The sequence below is a fragment of the Colobus angolensis genome, unplaced genomic scaffold (assembly GCF_000951035.1).
Source record: "Colobus angolensis palliatus isolate OR3802 unplaced genomic scaffold, Cang.pa_1.0 Scaffold546, whole genome shotgun sequence".
Classification (NCBI taxonomy): domain Eukaryota; kingdom Metazoa; phylum Chordata; class Mammalia; order Primates; family Cercopithecidae; genus Colobus; species Colobus angolensis.
The window spans coordinates 409,205-428,159 of record NW_012118999.1 but is presented as its reverse complement, the minus strand read 5'-3'; the positions used below and the strand labels follow the sequence as shown (position 1 = coordinate 428,159).

The 18,955-nt window shown below is 36.0% G+C and overlaps 1 protein-coding gene across 3 annotated transcripts in view; it reads left to right on the top strand.

Moving 5' to 3' along the window:
• The window catches only part of SREK1 (splicing regulatory glutamine/lysine-rich protein 1), a 37,726-nt gene extending 31,439 nt beyond the window's left edge, over positions 1-6,287 (top strand). For 2 of the 3 annotated variants that reach the window (XM_011961288.1, XM_011961289.1), the window contains 2 exons: positions 1,324-1,468; positions 2,517-6,287. In XM_011961288.1, the coding sequence (XP_011816678.1) occupies positions 1,324-1,468; positions 2,517-2,666 (295 nt within the window). In that variant the 3' untranslated portion in view covers positions 2,667-6,287. The remainder of the gene's footprint in view (positions 1-1,323; positions 1,469-2,516) is intronic. The other variant, XM_011961290.1, reaches the window with a different exon arrangement.
• Positions 6,288-18,955: the final 12,668 nt, after the last annotated feature.

Sequence of the window (18,955 nt, the reverse complement as noted above, 5' to 3'; positions counted from 1 at the left end):
AGTCTTAATTGTGAGAGAAGTGACCACTTCATACATTTGAAAGCCATTTGTATTTCTTTTTCTGCGAATTGTCTGTGTACTCTGCCCATTTTTCTGTTGGCCTTTTTGTTTCCTTTTCTGTTTCCAAGAACTCTTTTATTATAGGGAGTTTATTGTTTAGTGATGTGATTATAAATATCATTCTCAGTTTGCTGTTTCTTTTAAAAAATGGTGAGACTTGATTTTACAAAGGTTTTTCATTTTTAAAATAACTTTCTCTTCTATGACTTCTTATGTGAGTCAAAAACTGATAAAAGGCTTTTCCTATACCAAGATTATGATAGAACTTTTTGTTTTTTCTTGAACTTTTGTGGTTTTATAGATTTATGATGACAAGTCTTCTGTCCAGGAATGTGGTGTATCTGATGAGATTGGGCATGTTCAGGGTGATAATGGCTGTAGACAAGGAATGTGGTATATCTTATTAGGCCATCCTTAGTGTTTTCAGGAGTATTTCAGCGTTTGTTTCATACAGGCTTTATGCATTTCTTAATTCCTAGAAATTTTTGTTGTTGCTGTTGGAAATGAGGTATTTTCTTTCATTATGTTTAATTGGAGGTTAGGTTTGTACATAGGAAAGTTATTGATTTCTGTTATTTTTTTTTTTAATCCCACTGCCTTACTAATTGGTTATGGTTTTTTAGATGATTTTCTGTGATTTTCCAGCAGAGGGGTCTTTTGTTTATTTGCTGATAGGTTTTTGGCTTTTGTGAGAATAACGGAAGGCTTAGGATACTATAGATGCAGGCCATATTTGTATTTTTGAAACAAATGCTTTACCCAGGAAAGTCAAAACTTTGGTCTTACGAACTGAAATTACACAAAAAGATACATTCAGAAAATGTCACTCCTGTCTCCATTCCGTCTGCCTTGTTCCCATTCACCCTGTGTAATTGACCAATCATTTGATTGTCTTTTCTTTGTTTCTCTTTGCAAAGTGAGGCAGATACATATTCATTTGGTTTTATTTTCTCCTTATTGCAGTACATAAACAAATCTTGAATATTCGAAAACTATTAAATAGGCTATACCAAACAGTGTTTTATGAGAACGTATGGTGCCTCTGCCAAAATGACTTCTGTATACTTAAGAAACTAACTGGGGTAAGGGTGGAGTAGGTCAGGTTGTAGGACTCACTTATGTTACTTTGCAAACCAGCTTACTGTTAATGCTTATTAACAATGCATTATTTTAGATATCCAGTGTTAGAAAAGGATATCTTGTCAAGAATATAATCAATCTTCAATTGCTTAGAATTTAACTGACATATCAATATTCTTATAGCAGAAATAAGAAGGATAAAAAGAGAGAAAAAGAAAGGGACCACATCAGTGAAAGAAGAGAGAGAGAACGTTCAACGTCTATGAGAAAGAGTTCTAATGATAGAGATGGGAAAGAGAAGTTGGAGAAGAACAGTACTTCACTTAAAGTAAGCAGTAGTCATTCGGTGTTTGGCACTTGAGATTGTTCTTTATTGCATACAAATGGTTTTAGACTGAAAGCTCTTTGGGGAACAGTGTCTTGTACATTGTTGGCATTTTAAAATATTTAAAATATTTAATTGGTAATTAAAAAAACTAAATGTTGAAGAGATAAGAGCCAATTAAAACTAAAATAAAACTAAGTTAAATCATAATGTGGCATGCAATAAGAAAAATTTAAGAAATCAACAGTAACAAATGTATTTGATTTTATATAGATAGTATTTCTGCCTGATGCCATTTTCCTCAATTTATGTTTTAACAAATTTGAAAAGACTGTGTGTGGTTAACATTAGGTTTATTGTGTTAGAATACCTAATGGAAAATCACATTCCACCAAGTGAGCTTTTTTGTCACTTGGATAAATAAGTAGTTGTGAATTAAGTTACTTACACTGGTAAAGTATATTTGTATTTTGAAATTATGAATTTTGGAACATCTATCTTATAGTTTTATTTACTATAATACTGATAGAGGATTATCATCATCATCAATAACATTGATAACATTTATTAAGCATTTACGACGTTCCGGGCACTGTTTGTTCTTATTTAATTCTTGTTTAAATTGAGGGTAGAAATTGGAGTGTTCTTGAACAGCCTTTTCCAGGAGGCATAATGACTTCCTTTTCTACATTTCCTTATTTTTGCTGCATTGGTTTCCAGATTAAAAATATATCCTGGCATCCTTGGAATTTATTTCACTCTTTCAATAGATCTGTCTCACTTTTTCAAGTCTGTCAGCAACATTTACTGAGCACTTGCTTAAAATTTCTTTTCACCAATTCTAATTTAATTTCCATGGATTGTCCATCTTTTATGAGAATACAAAGGGGAAATTGATAGTGTTTGCGTATTCTTTACATGTGAAAACGTAATGGGAGAAAATAATACCCAGCTTTTTTAATTTGCAAAAGATAAAGTTTCACATTTTTGTCGTAATAGGAGGCAGTTCTTGAGGAAAATATTAAATTCATACGTTAATTACTCTTTGTAGGAGAAGGAGCACAATAAAGAACCAGATTCAAGTATGAACAAAGAAGTAGATGACAAAGATGCACCAAGGACTGAGGAAAACAAAGTACAGCACAATGGAAATTGTCAGCTGAGTGAAGAAAACCTCTCTACCAAAACAGAAGCAGTATAGGACCGACAAGTGTACCTCTGCACTCAATGCTGAAATCAAATCCAAAGCTTTTAATTCTCTCAACAAGATGTAAACAGGAAAGAAATCTAGTTGAGCGTAAAGATAGGATCTAACAGCTTTTCCAGTTGTTAGATGACTTTGTGACCATCTTGTTATTGAGTAAGAAAATAAAGCATGGACATCATGAAAATAACAGATGTTACCCAAACTCATCTTCTAAAAATCTGTGTATTTCCATGGTGGCTGACACACTTGTCATGTGATTTGTTAGTGTTTGCCAAGAACCATTGCAAATAAGTTGAACATCAAAGATCCAAGTTTGTACTATCCCTAGAGACTGGAGATAAGCATTGGAGGCTCTTTTAAAAAATACTAGTTACTGAATTTTGTATTGTTTTACTTTTTTTTAATTTCAGTATATACAGTTTGATGATGTGCTTGAAATTGGTGCAAATATATACACACCCTTGTAAGTGCAAAGTATGTAAGAAGTTTTAACATTTACTTCACAGGACTTATGGTGATTGTGTTAAATTCTCACTATTGTGTTTTCTTTGGCTCACTGTTTAGGACAGTTTTTCTTTAAAATAGTTTTGCAGATTAAAATTGCTTAAATAAGTGGATTCAAAAACTGACAATGCATGCTACTGTTCTCTTTCAAAAGGAAGAGCAACTGTGTTGAATACTAATAATGATGAATTAGTATTCAGTGTTTAGAATCATTGGGTCTACCTGCAAAATGAACATTTCTTTTTAAATTTTCTTGACATTTCCAAGCTTATTATGAATAATATTGCAGTGTGTCTTATCAGCTGTAGGTGGCAAAGGTGCCCTTATAAAAAGGAAACTGGCTTTTCAAAATGGGCTATGGGAGCACAAGCTGAAGCTTTAGTGCCTTCTACAATGTGGTATACTGTTTTCTAGAATTTTATATGTGCTAGTCATTCTCAATTCATATGGAATCTAGATGGATATTTCATTCATACCTGTAGAGAAGTGTTTAAGTGGTATGTCAGAACAGCTTCTTACAGATTTCACCTAATATGAGAAGGAAGTCCTGTTTTCAAGAATGACATTAGAGTCATGCAGCTTTGGGACCATCAGTTTTATACTGTGATAATTGAAAATGAAACATGTTCTTATTTTCCTTAAATAGAAGGAAACCCTTTAGTTCTCTATATTGGATGGCCTTATTACCTCTCAATCATCTTTTCATAAATGATGTGCAGAAATTGTACTTAAGGACTTAGGAGTATATGGGAGGTTATTGGTTTTATGTTTAAGGATATGTTTACTTGAGTTTAAGATACAGGTCATCCATCATTCTTAGGCTCACTTTTTACAGAAAGTATGCAAACAGTAAAGTGACAACACTGCTAATGTTTTCCCCCAGTACTATAACTTGTGGTTTCTGAACTGATTATTACTATATTTTCAAAAAAGTAATACCTTTTAATTAGTGTATTAAAAAATTAAGTATAATTATTTTAATGCAATCTAATACAATCAGATTACTCAGTTGCCTTACCTCATGGGAAGAGTTACTTTTCTAGATCTAAAAAGCTGAATAGCATGTTCGTTACTTGGTTTCAACTAGAGTTTTCTTTTAATGTTAATAAGATTGAAACTTTAGTATTTGGTGGGGAATGGAAAGAGTTGCCCTTATTGCAAGTAATGAAGCCTGATTTGATTATGAAGCTGCTTAATCACTCTTCATGTGTTCAGAATTACTGTTTTTTTTTGTTTGTTTTTCCTTTTTGTCACTGTGTACATTAAAATTTTGGAAGATGCTTTACTATGTAAAGTATAGATGGTCATTTTAATCATTCAGCCACATATGGTTGGCTGGTAAACAGCTTATTCTGATACAAGAATGCTTGGGTGCATATGGAAAGATTGTGAAAGAGTGTGTCTTGCATCAACAGCTGTCTTATTTATGATATATAAGTAGAAATAGAGCAAATGTTGTTGAAATCTGTTATTTTTAGTACCATTTCTTTAATAAAGCTAAGTATTTTAGAGGAAAATATTTGTTTATGCATTTCAAAAAAGCATTTCAGTTTTATCCTGCTCGTTTTAGTTGGCATTGAGATTGTTGTGACGTGGAGAGTGTGTGTTTGTGTGGTGTCTATAAAACAAGTCATTTAAGGTATGAGTGTTTTCTTGTACTCTGCACCTATTACATGTTTTTTTATGTTGGTAATATTTAATTTGGTTCCTGCTGCTAATTATTTTCTTTGCTGATATTTATTCAGCTTTAAAATGATCTTACTATAATCTTGAAACACTGATTTGTAAAAACTAAGAATGAGTAGGAATACAAGAGATCTGGAGAAACAAATCAGGTTGTTATTGGGGTTTAACATTTTCTTACTTGGGCTTATGGAAGCAAGGCATTCTAGGGTCTAGAGGGATGTGTGTGTGTCCATGTGTGCGTACGCGCACGTGTGTATCTGTTTGAGACATACTTTCTCTGTTGACTTAAAAGAGCTCATATTTTCATTTGTTTATTTTCTTTCAGGGTATTTTGTTTTTTTCTTTAAGACTTCTTTTTTTAAATCCCAGGTAGATGTTGTCAGATAAACTTGAGGTAAGGCCAAGAAGACAGACATTTTATACTTGATACTTTCTGTAATTATCTTTTTTAGCTTGATTACATAGAGTACACTCTGTTCCTTAAGTTGTAGTTGCTATTTATCATTGTAGACAAATTCTGTTGCCTTTCAGCAACGTATACTGAACTAGTATCATAAGATGGTGCATCAGTTCATAAGCTAGTGCATCAGTTTTGTGTCAAAACTTTCAAATCCTGAAGTTCTGCAGTTACTGTCGTAGTTATTTTCTATCTAATTAGCTTATAATTGCAAACACTAGTCAGCTTGTGATCTCTGTGTTTCAAGTTCTTTTCTTCAAGAGGTTCAGTACCTACTATGTTGATCTTTGGCAGTGCCAGAGGCTTAAATTTTGACATGCTCAATTAAAAATAAACACTGGCGTTTATAACGAAAAGGTTTTTTTTTGCTGGCGGGGGGCAGGGGGGTGGTCCAAGAGAGTTTATTTTGTGATAGTAATAATTTTCAAGACCTTCAGTCATTCCTATGTCTATGTTGCTATCTTTATTTTAAAACTTAGAATCCTGATCTAACTCCCCTCTCAAGTGAAGACACTGTGTAGATTCAAGAGTTATAATGTAGAGTAATAGGCCTTTAAGTTTTTTTCAATCTTATTAGAAATAAAGAGCATGATTTAATTATTGTTGAATTAGCAATTAAAATGAATCCCTTTGGAGGGATGGCATTGAATAACTTATAATTTCAGTGAATCATTTATGTTTTCATTGGAAGACAGTATCTGATTTTAACTGGGTGCATTATGAAGTAGAGCCATTCCTACGAAGTAAATGTGCAGTGCCCATGTGTTTCTTGTGTTTAAATATTTTTTATTTTCACTACATACATATTATTTTCTCATGTTTATTTACTAATGTAATTTTCACTTAAAATTAGATTATTTTCAAATTTTAAAAGCTAGTGCTCTTAAAAGAGCTAAATTATATTTCTGGAAGCAGGAGTTTAGTATAAATGTAATAAAATTTTAAAATAAAATTGACTTCCCTACTTAGTCTTGGGTTTGTGGGTGAATTTGTTTTTAGTACACTTTTATTGGTGGTTTTGCGTGAAGAGTAATACATTTTTATTATTACTTTTCTTTTTGAGACAGGGTCTCACTTGTCACCCAGGCTGGAGTGCAGTGACATGATCATGGCTCACTGTAATCTTGACCTTTCTGGGCATGGATGATCCTCTCATCTAAGCCTCGAGTAGCTGGGACCACAGACATGTGCCACCATGCCCAGCTAATTTTAGAAGTTTTTTGTAGAGACAGAGTCTTGCCATGTTGCCTAGACTGGTCTCAAACTCCCGGGCTCAAACAATCCGTCTGCCTCAGCCTTCCAAAGTGCTGAGATTACAGGTGTGAGGCACTGCACCTGGCAATACATTATTTTAAAAGTAAACGCTAAGCCATTTATGACTTTGGTTATATTCAGTCAGTTGGATTTAGTAACTACTAACTAGCTTTCTTCCATTCTAATGTACTTTTATAGTTTCTAGCAATTAGTTTGTTACAATTAGCTTATATCAGATATAACATTTCTTAATATAATGTTTATAAAAGGTTTTAAGTCTGTTGCCTGATTTTTAAATTTATATCTAGTTAACATTTTAATTTTAAAAATTGCCAACTTTTGGGAGATTTCACATATTTTACCTCTAAATTTTATTTTTCCAGGATTGGTATGGAGGAGTAGTACCTTGTATTCTTGGTTTATTTTTATTTGCTAGACATAATTTCATAACTATATATGTAAGTATAAACTCATAAAAATCGCACTGAAAGAATAGGTTGATTTCAACCATTTTGAGGGTACTGGTAGGTAACACACTGTTGGGGAATAAACTAAAGAATTTCTGATTTCTACAATAGATTTAAGTATGAAAATTTGAGTATACTGTGTAGCTGTGTAGATCAACTTAATGCTTAAAAAATTACCTCCTTAATGATTAGGTTAATAGAACAGTGTTAGATTATCAAGGGAAGAGTTTGGAATGTAAACATAAACATGCTGCATAGGTGGTGTTTATTTGTGAGTAGGACTACTTTTAAATGGTACTAGTAAAGATTTATCAAATGATGCTGCTATTATGTTGCTATATTTTTAATAAAATGAAAATCTTAAAATCTTGCCACTGTTGAGTAGTAATTTCAACTATTTCTGGAACAGTTATTTGCATATTTACATCTTATTTCTGTAACTGAAAGGGGATAATAGGCTTTTCCAGGGTTCAAGATTACTACCAAAAATGGAAGGTTTTGCATACTGGGCAATCTTCGTGTTCTGTGGCAGTTAACTCTAGTCAAGGCTTTTCATATTAAACATTTTGCAGTACCCAAGTAAGTGATAGCTGCTCTCTGAATCTCCCTTCACCCCAGCCCGCACAAATTCAGCGTCTTGCTAGGATATTTGTACAAGGAAAACTATCACTTAGTCTTTTAACAGCAAGTGGAATGCCTTCTCCCATTTATAACAGGTGTAACTCTCCATTTGGTGAAAGAGCTGTGTGCTCAGGGTGGTCACTTAGGTAAGACAGCCTATTAGCCTATTAGTCTAAAAAAAATTACCTGTTAGATAAATTTAGAATCCTACATGACCTGTTGGCTTAGCTGGCCTAGAGATGTTGAGGCTATGTATATTGATTTATCTACATAGGCTAGCTATCTTAGCTGCCTTCTGTGGCTAAAGGACATGAGCCATTTTGGTTTTCTTTTCTCTATTTTTTTTTTTGAGACAGAATCTTGCTCTCTTGCCCAGGCTGGAATGCAGTGGTACTGTCTCAGCTCACTGCAACCTGCACCTTCCAGGCTCAAGCAATTCTCGTTCTTCAGCCTCCTGAGTAGCTGGAACTATAGGCGCCCACCACCACGCCCAGCTAATTTTTGTATTTTTAGTGGAGATGGGGTTTTACCATGTTGGCTAGGCTGGTCTCAAACTTACGGCCTCAAGTGAGCCTCCCACCTTGGCCTCCCAGAGTGCTGGGATTACAGATGTGAGCCACCGTGCCCAGCTGCCATTTTGGTTTTCAGATGTGTTAAACTGCATGTGTAGGGGTGGGAGAGCAGAGGTCTTTAAAATGCACACCTTGCTGGTAGTGGGTTTGGGTTTGTGTGTGTGGACTTCTCCACAGGGCTTCTTAAAAGCAATGCCAGGTTGTAATAGGAGCTGCTTTGAACAGCAGACTTCTACCAAATCATAATTACTTAAGAGTACCATTATAGTAATTTAGTTTTTATAATTACCATTTTCTTACTTTGGGAAGAACATCCTAAGATTTGCAGAAAAGTATCTCTTTAAAAAGTATACTACTGTATTTAATGTAGTAATAGCCACAATTGACGATGAGAGGTGGTAAATGAAATAAATTATATAGGCATGACCTTCAGTACCATGTTTCCCTCTCTCCTGAGCTTCAGTCACCTTTTCAACTATCTGACACTAAGAACTCACTGAGTATCAGCTATTACAGTACTGGGTATCTTGCCAGAACACTAAACTCATCTCATTCCAAATAAAACATCGAATTTCCAATCCCAAGTGTATGCCTATACTGTTTATTGTCTTTCACCAGCACTACCATTTTTCTAATTCCACATTGCCATCGTTACAGGCATACTTTTTTTTTTTTGGGATGCAGTCTCACTCTCTTTCCAAGGATAGAGTGCAGTGGTGCAATCTCGGCTCACTGCAACCTCTACTTCTTAAGCTCAAGCAATTCTCCTGCCTCAGTCTCCCGAGTGGCTGGGATTACAGGCATGCACCACCATGCCCGGCTAAGTTTTGTATTTTTAGTAGAAATGGGGTTTCGCCAAGTTGTCAGGCTGGTCTTGAACTCCTGACCTCTGGTGATACACCCACGTTGGCCTCATACTGGGATTAAAGGCATGAGTCACTGGGCCCGGCCACATACTTCATCTTAATGGCACTTTGCAGATACTGTATTTTTACAAATTAAAGGTTTGTGACAACCCTGCATCTGACAAGTCTGTGGGCACTGTTTTTCCAATAGCGTGTGTTGACTTGGTGTCTCTGTCACGTTTTGGTAATTCGTGCAGTGTTTCGAACTTTTTCTTACGGTGATCTGTGGTCATTGATCTTTGATCTTACTATTGTAATTGATTTGGGCCTCCACAAACCGTGCCCATATAAGATAGCAAAATAATTGAGAAACGTTTGTGTTCTGACTGCTCCACTGACAGGCAGTTCTGTCTCCCCCTCCTCAGGTCTCCTATTCCCTGAAACACAGCATTATCAAAATTAAGCCAATTGATAATCTTATGGCCTCCAAGTTTTCAAGGAAAGGACAAAATTTCGTGTCTCACTTGAAAGCTAGAAATGATAAAGCTTACTGAGGAAAGAATGTTGAAAGCCCAGAAAGGCTGAAAGCTAAGCCTCTTGTACAATGCAGTGAGCCAGGTATGAAAGCCGAGTTTGAATTTAAAGAAGTTAAACGAAATTAGAAGTACTACTTCTAATTTGGTGAACACATGAATGATAAGAAAGCAAAATAGCCGTATTGCTGTTTTTGGTGGTCTGGATAGAAGATCAAACCAGCCACAATATTTGTTTAAGCCGAAGCCTAATCTAGAGCAAAGCCTCAACTCTCTTCAATTCTGTGAGGGCTGAGAGGTAAAGAAGCTGCAGAAGAAAAGTTGGAAGCCAGCAGAAGTTAGTTCATGAGGTTAAAGGGAAGAAGCTATCTCTAACAAGTGTAAAATGAAGCAGCAAGTGCTGATGTAAGAAGCTGCAGCAAGTTATCTAGAAGTAGATTTTCTAGAAGCTAAGGTCATTGATGAAGGTGGCTACATGAAACAACAGATTTTCAATGTAGATGAAACGGCCTTGTATTGGAAGAAGATGCCACCTGGGACTTCCATAGCTAGAGAGAAGTTAATGCCTGGCTGCAGAGCTTCAAAGCACAGGCTGACTCCTATTAGGAGCTAGTGCAGCTGGTGACTTGAAGTTGAAGCCAAAGCTAATTTATCATTCTGAAAATCCTAGAGTCCTTAAGAATTGTGCTGAATCTATTCTGCCTGTGCTTTATAAACGGAAGAAGGCCTAGATAACAACACATCTGTTTACAGCATGATTTACTATTTTAAATACAGTTTTGAGACCTATTGCTAAAAAAAAAAAAAAAATTCCTTTCAGAATATTACTATTCCTTGACAATCTCCTGGTTGCCCAAGAGCTCTGATGGAAATGTACAAGGAGATTAATGCTTTCATGCCTGTACAAACAATATTCATTCTGTAGCCCATGGATCAAGGAGTAATTTTGACTTTTTAGTCTTATTATTTAAGAAACACATTTCAAAAGGCTATAGCTGTCCTAGATTGCGATTCCTCCGATGGATCTGGGCAAAGTACATTGGAAACCTAGGAAAGAGTTACCATTCCAGATGCTATTAGCATTTGTGATTCATGGGAGGAGAATAAAACATCAACATGAGGCCAGGCGGGGTGGCTCACGCCTGTAATCCTAGCATGTTGGGAGGCTGAGGTGGGTGTATCAGTTGAGGTCAGGAGTTTGAGACCAGCCTGGCCAACATGGCAAAAGCCCATCTCTACTAAAATTCAAAAATTAGCCAGACGTGGTGGGTGCATGCCTGTAATCCTAGCTACCCAGGAGGCTGAGGCATGAGAATTGCTTGAGCTTGGGAGGTGGAGGTTGCAGTGAGCTGTGATTGCGCCATTACACTCCAGCCTGGGCAACAGAGGGAAACTGTCTCAAAAGATAAAAAGAAAAAAAAAAAAATCAACATCAACAGGAGCTTGGAAGAAGTTGCTTCCAACCTACATGGATGACTTTGAGGGGCTTAAGACTTCATTGAGGGACTTCACTGCAGATGTAGAAATAGCATGAGAACTAGAATTAGAAGTGGAGCTTGAAGATGTGACTGAATTGCTGCAATCTCATGATAAAACTTGAAGAGATGAAGAGTTGCTTCTTACGGATGAGCAAAGAAATTGGCTCCTTGAGATGTAATCTACTCCTGGTGAAGATGCTATGAATGTTGTTGAAATGACCACAAAGGATTTAGAATATTAATTAAACTTAATTGATAAAGCAGTGGCAGGGTTTGAAAGGATTGACTCTGATTTTAAAAGTACTACATGGGTAAAGTGCTGTCAGCATCACATGCTACAGAGAAATCTGTGAAAGGAAGAATCAATCAGTGTGACAAACTTTATTATTTTAAGAAATTGCTACAGCTACCTCAGCCTTCACCAATCACTACCCTGATTTATTAGCAGTTATCAACATCAAGGCAAGACCCTCTACTAGCAAAAAGATTATGACCCACTGAAGGCTTAGACAATCACTAGCATTTTTTTTTTAGCAGTATTTTAAATTAAGGTATATATACTTTTTTAGATATAGTGGTATTGCACACTCAATAGGCCATAGTTATAAAACATAACTTTTATATACACTGGGAAGCCAAAGAATTTATGTGACTTGCTTTATTGTGATACTCACTTTATTATGGTGGCCTGGAACTGAACCCCTAATATTCCTGAGAATGCCTGCAACTTCCGTCTTGTCCCCATCCTCAGTCACATCTGCTAAGTCCTCCCAATTCTGCATGTCCTCTGGAATATCTTAAGTATGCCCTTGTATGATTTTAGTTACATGGAGTAGAATCACTCTAGCAGAAAAGTAACTATAGTATTAGAATTGCCGTTTTCCTTTTAGTCTGTTTCTGTAGCCTACGAATTGGTCTTCCAACCCCAGACCTTTTTCAAATTCATTTCAACGTATGTTGCTACTTGATTAAATGTATTTAAATTGGTCTGAGGTTTTTTGTATAAGGGTCATGCTTGCCTAGTAGAATGAGTTGGAAAGTAATTCCCTTCTCTTCACTTTTCTGAAGGAATTTGTGTCAAATTGTTAGGAAGAATACCTCAAAAAAGCCAACCTGAGCCTGGAATAGCCTTTCACACTACAAATTCAATGTTAAAACTAGATTTAGAGTTATTCATGCTATTTATTCTTAGGGTTTATTTGTTCTGTTTTGTTTTGTTTTGTTTTAGAGTTGGGTTCTCACTATGTGGCCCAGGCTGGTCTCAAACTCCTGAGCTCAAGAGATCCTCCTCCTCCTGCCTCCTGAGTAGCTGGGACTACATGCACACATCCCCATGCTTGGCCCTTGTTTATTTATTCTTAAATGAGCATTGATGTTGTGTATCTTTAATGAAATTTGTCTATTTTATCTAAGTTGTCAACTTTATTGCCATGAAGTTATTCGTGATACTTCCTTATTACCTTTTAATACATGTAAGATCTATACTGATGTCCTCTCTCACTCGTAATATTGTTAACTTGTGTCTTCCTCTCTTTTTATTCTGATCAGTCTAGCTAGAGGTTGATCAATTTATTTTCTCAAATAATCAGATTTCACTGTCATCAATTTTTCTTTTTTAGTTCACTGATTTCTGCTCTTTATTATTTATTTTCTTTTTCTTCTTTTGGATTTAGTTTGCCCTCTTTTTCTAGTTTAAAGCGTGAACTGGAGTCATTGACTTCAGATCTTTCTTTTCTAATATATGTATTTAGTGCTATACATTTCCTTCAAAGCACTGCTTTAGCTGTATTCTAACGGATTTTGCTATGTTGTATTTTCATTTTCATTGAGTTCAAAATACTTCATAATTTTCCCTTAGATTTTTGTCTTTGATCCATGGGTTATTGAAATGTCTGTTAATTAGTGTGCAAATATTTGGGAATTTTCAAAGATCTTTCTGTAACTGATTTCATCATGGTCAGGACACATCGTTTGTGTGATTTAATTCCTTTGAAATTGTCTAAGACAGTTTTTACGGTCCACAGATAATCCACTGTGGTGTTTTGCAAGCACTTGAATGTGTCTTGCTTTCGTTGAGTGAAGTAATCTATAATGCCAATTAGGTCATGTTGCTTGATAGTGGTGTTCAAATCTTCTATATACTTAATAATTTTCAGTCTGCTTTTTCTATCAATTCAAAGTCTTGAAATTTCCAACTGGATTGTGGATTGTTTATTTCTTTTAGTTTGGTTTCTTTTTAATTTTTAATATTTGTGGGGTTCATAGTAGGTGTATATATTTGTGGGGTATATGAGATGTTTTGATGTAGGCATACAATGTGTAATAATCACATCAGAGTAAATAGGGTATCTATCCCCTCAAGCATTTATCCTTTGTGTTACAAACAATTCAGATATACTCTTTTACTTATTTAAAAATGTACAATTAAATTATTATTGACTATAGTGACTTGTGCTATCAAATACTAGATCTTATTCATTCTTTCTGTTTTTTTTTTTTGTACCCATTAACCATCCCCACACTTCCCCTCTACCCACCTGATTACCTTTCCCAGCCTCTGGTAACCATCCTTCTACTTTCTATCTTCATGAGTTCAATTGCTTTTATTTTTAGCTTCCACAAATAAGTGAGAACATGTGAAACTTGTCTTTCTTTCTTTCTTTTTTTTGAGATGGAGTCTCACTCTGTTGCCCAGGTTGGAATGCAGTGGTGCAATCTCAGCTAACTGCAACCTCTGCCTCCCAGGTTGAAGCAATTCTTCTGCCTCAGCCTCCTGAGTAGCTGGGATTACAGGCACTGCCACCAAGCCCAGCTAATTTGTGTATTTTTAGTAGAGACAGGGTTTCACCATGTTGGCCAGGCTGGTCTTGAACTCCTGAACTCAGGTGATCCACCTGCCTCAGCCTCCCAAAGTGCTGGGATTATAGGTGTGAGCCACCACACCTGACCAGAAGCTTGTCGTTCTATGCCTGACTTATTTCACTTAACGTAATGACCTCCAGTTCCTTCTATGTTGCAAATGACAGGATCTCATTCTTTTTATGGATGAATAGTACTCCATTGTGTATATGTACCACATTTTCTTTATCCATTAGTCTCTTGATGGACACTTAGGTTGTTTCCAAATCTTGGCTATTGTGAATAATGCTGCAATAAACATGGGAATGCAGGTATCTCTTCAATATACTGATTTCTTTTCTTTTGGGTACATACCTAGCAGTGGGATTGCTGGATAATATGGTAGCTCTATTTTTAGGGTTTTTTTTTTTTTCTAGATGGAGTCTTGCTCTGTCACCCAGGCTCGAGTGCAGTGGCATGATCTTGGCTCACTGCAACCTCCTCCTCCCAGGTTCAATTGATTCTCCTCCTTCAGCCTGTCAAGTAGCTGGGACTATAGGCAAGTGCTACCACACCTGACTAATTTTTGTATTTTTGGTAAAGACAGGGTTTCGACATGTTAGGCAGGCTAGTCTCAGCTGACCTCAGGCGATCCACCTGCCTTGGCCTCCTAAAGTATTGGGGTTATAGGCATGAGCCACTATTTTTAGGTTTTTGAGGAACCTCCACACTGTGCTCCCTAGTGATGGTACTAATTTAAACTTCCACCAACAGCGTATGAGGGTTCCCGTTTCTCCACATCCTCGCCAGCATTTGTAACTGCCTGTCTTTTGGATAAAAGCCATTTTAACTGGGGCGAGATGAAATCTCATTGTAGGTTTGATTTGCATTTCTCTGATGATCCATGATGTTGAGTACTTTCCTTTCATTCTTTTTTTTTAAAATTACATCACAGTTCTGTAGGTCAGAGTTAAAGAAGGCTTGCCTGGGTTCTCTGCTTAAGGTTCCACAAGGCTGAAGTCAAGATGTCAGATAAGGTAGGTTCTTATCTGGAGGCTCTGGGGATGAATCCAGTTCCATGCCCATTTAGGTTTGGGACAGATTTCAATTCCCACATCTTTCCTAGTTGTCAGCTGAGAACTGTTTTCAGCTTCTAAAGGTTACTCACCTTCTTCTCAAATTCCCCTCTTCCATTTTCAAGCCACCAGCTTACATCAGATTCTTCTCGTGCTTAGAATCTATCTGACTTCCTTTTCTGCCACTGGCCAGAGAAAATTCTCTTTTAATGGGGTCATGTGATTTAACTGGTCCCAACTGGATAATCTCTTCTGCGATTAACCCAAAGTCAACTGATTTAGTAACATTAATTACATCTAAAAAAAATTCCCTTTTTGCCATGTAACATAACATAATCATGGGAATGGCAACTAATCATATTCGTAATTCAAAGAGAGGAGAATATACAAAGGCAAGGGTCATGGGGGGGGGTCACTCTTAGAATTCTGCCTACCACAAGTGAGGAAGTGGGAGGACTCAAGTGACTCTTGAGATTTATAGTGACGGTATATGGGTGGATGATGGGGCCACTCAGTGAGGTAGGGAAATCCAGGGCAAGAAGTAGGGTCATTCATTCATTCATTCATTGACAGGATCTTGCTCTGTCACCCAGGCAGAAGGGCAGTGGCATGATCCTAGCTCACGGCAGCTTCGAACTCTGGGGCTCAAGTGATCCTTTTGCTTCAGCCTGCCAAGTAGCTGGGACTACAAGCATGTCCCACCAGACCTGGCTATGGGGTTTAGATGTATTGAACTTGGGGTACCTTGCTACATCTAAGTGGAGACTCCAGAAGGTAGTGGTAGATATAGACCTGGAGCTCAGGAGAGAGGTCTGGGCTAGAGATACAGATTTGGGAGTAATCTTCAAACAATGAAAGTTAAAATCAGGCAAGTAGATGAGCTCGCCAAGAGTGCATGTGAGAAACTGTTTGAGTAAAAGACCCTGTAGACATTTGCATTAAATGGATGGGTAGGAATAGGAACCTGGGAATTTTTAGAGAGAACCGTGGAGAACTAGATGAAGATGCATTCAGAGAACGCTAAAAGTCAGTTGTGGGCAGCTGTGTCAAATGTAGCACACAGGGTCTATTTCAAATAAAGATTTAGGATAGTAAATCAACCAAATCCAGATGATTCAAATAGTCCTCATTGCTGGGAACAGAAAGCAAAATGTTGAGCACCTTTTCATACACTCGTTTGTCATTTGTATATCTTCTTTTGAGAAATGTCTGTTCAGATCTTCCACCCATTTTTAAATTGGATTATTAGATTTCTTTTTCCTATAGAGTTGTTTGAGCTCCTTGTATATTCTGGTTATTAATCCCTTGTCAGGTGGATAATTTGCAAATATCTTCTCCCATTCTGTGGGTAGTCTGTTCACTTTGTTGATTGTTTTGTTTGCCAGGTAGATGCTTTTTAACTTGATAATTACATTTGTCTGTCTTTGCTTTGGTTACCTGTGCTTGTGGGGTATTACTCAATAAATCTTTGCCCACTCCAATGTCCTGGAGAGGTTCTCCAGTGTTTTCTTTTAGTAGTTTCGTAGTTTGAGGTTTTAGATTTAAGTTTTTAATTTGTTTTGATTTTTGTGTATGGTGAGAGGTAGCGGTCTAGTTTTATTCTTATCCAATTTTCCTAGCACCATTTATTGAAGGGCCTAGCCTTTCCCCAATGTATGTTTTAGGCACCTTTGTCAAAAATGAATTCACTGTAGATGTATAGATTTGTTTCTGGGTTCCCTATTCTGTTCCATTGGTCTATGTGTCTGTCTTTATGCCAGTACCATGCTATTTTGGTTACTATAGGTCTGTAGTGTAATTTGAAGTCAGGTAATATGATTCCTCCAGTTTTGTTTTTTGCTCAGGATAGCTTTGGCTATTCTGTGTCTTTTGTGGTTCCATATAAGCTTTAGGATTTTTTTTTTTTTTTTCTGTTTCTGTGAAGACTGTCATTGGTATTTTGATAGGGATTACATTAAATCTGTAGATTGCTTTGGGCAGCATGGACATTTTAACAATATTAATTCTTCCAATCCATGAACATGGGGTATCTTTTCATCTTTTTGTGTGTCTTCAATTTCTTTGATCAATGTTTTGTAGCTTTCATTGTAGAGATCTTTCATTTCTTTGGTTAATTCCTAGGTATTTTATTTTATTTATAGCTATTATAAATGGGATTACTGTCTTGATTTTTTTCAGATTGTTCACTATTGGCATATAGAAATGTTACTGATTTTTGAATGTTGATTTTGTATTCTGCAACTTCAGTGAATTTGTCTATCAGTTTTAATAGTTTTTCAGTGGAGTCTAAGTTTTTTCAAACATAAAGTCATATCATTTACAAAGAAAGATAATTGTACTTCTTCTTTTTGAATTTAGATGCCCTTTGTTTCTTTCCTTTTTCTGATTGCTCTAGCTAGAACTTCCAGTACTCTGTTGAATACCAATGGTGAAAGTGGGCATCCTTGTTATGTTCCAGATTGTAAAGGAAAGGCTTTTCTGTTTTCCCCCATTCAGTATGATACTAGCTGTGGGTCTGCTGTACATGGCTTTTATTATGTTGAGGTATGTTGTTTCTATACTTAGCTTTTTGAGTTTTTTTGTTTTATCATAAAAGGATGTTGAATTTGTTATCAAATGCATCTTCAACATCAATTGAAATGATCATATAGTTTTTGTCTTCATTCTGTTGATATAATGTATTACACTGATTTGCATATTTCAAACCATTCTTGCATCCCTGGAATAAACCCCACTTGGTCATGACGAATGATCTTTTTAATGTGTTGCTGAATTTGGTTTGCTAGTGTTTTATTGAAGATTTTTGTATCAATGTTTGTTAGGGACATTGGCCTGTGGTTTCCTTTTTTATGTGTCTTTGTCTGGTTTTGGTATCAAGGTAATACTGGTCTCATAGAATTAATTTGGAAGTGTTCCCTCCTCCTTTATTTTTTGGAATAGTTTGAGTAGGATTTGGTGTTAGTTCTTTAAATGTTTGGTAAAATTCAGCAGCAAAACCATTGGGTTCCAGGCTATTCTTTGCTGGGAGACTTTTTATTGTGACTTCAATCACATTATTTGTTATTGGTCTGTTTGGGGTTTGGATTTCTTCATGGTTCAGTCTTGGTAGATTGTATGTGTCTAGGAATTTATCAATTTATTCTGGGTTTTTCAATTTATTGGCATGTTGTTGCTTATGGTAGCCTCTAATGATCCTTTGAGTTTCTGTGGTATCAGTTATAATGTCTCCTTTTTCATCTTGGATTTTATTTATTTGGTTGTTCTCTTTTTTTTTTCTTAGCCTGGCTAAAGATTTGTTCATTTTGTTTATCTTTTCAAAAAGCCAACTTTTGGTTTCATTGATATTTTATATTATTTTATTTCAATCTCATTTATATCTGCTTTGATCTTTATTATTTCTTTTCTTCTACCAACTTTGGGTTTGATTTGTTCTTGTTTTTCTAGTACTTTAAGATTGGTAGATCATTTATTTGAAGTTTTTCTGCTTTCTTGATATAGGCACTTACAGGTATAAACTTCCTTCTTAGTACTACTTTTACTGTATCCCATAGGTTTTGGTATATTGTGTTTCATTTGTTTCAATAAATTTTTCAATTTCCTTCTTAATATCTTCATTGACTCACTGGTCATTCAGGAGCATATTGTTTAATTTCCATGTATTTGTATAGTTTCCAGAATTCCTCTTGTTATTGATTTCTAGTTTTGTTCCACTGTGGTCAGAGAAGGTACTTGATATTATTTCAATTTTTTTTGAATGTTTTAAGATTTGTTTTGTGGCCTAACATATGTTCTATCCTTGAGAATGATCCATGTGCTAAGGAGAAGAGTGTGTATTCTGCAGCTATTGGATGAAATGTTAAGTAAATAACTATTAGGTTCATTTGGTCTATAGAGCAGATTAAGTCCAAGGTTTCTGTGTTGATTTTCTGACCGGATGATCTGTCCAATGCTG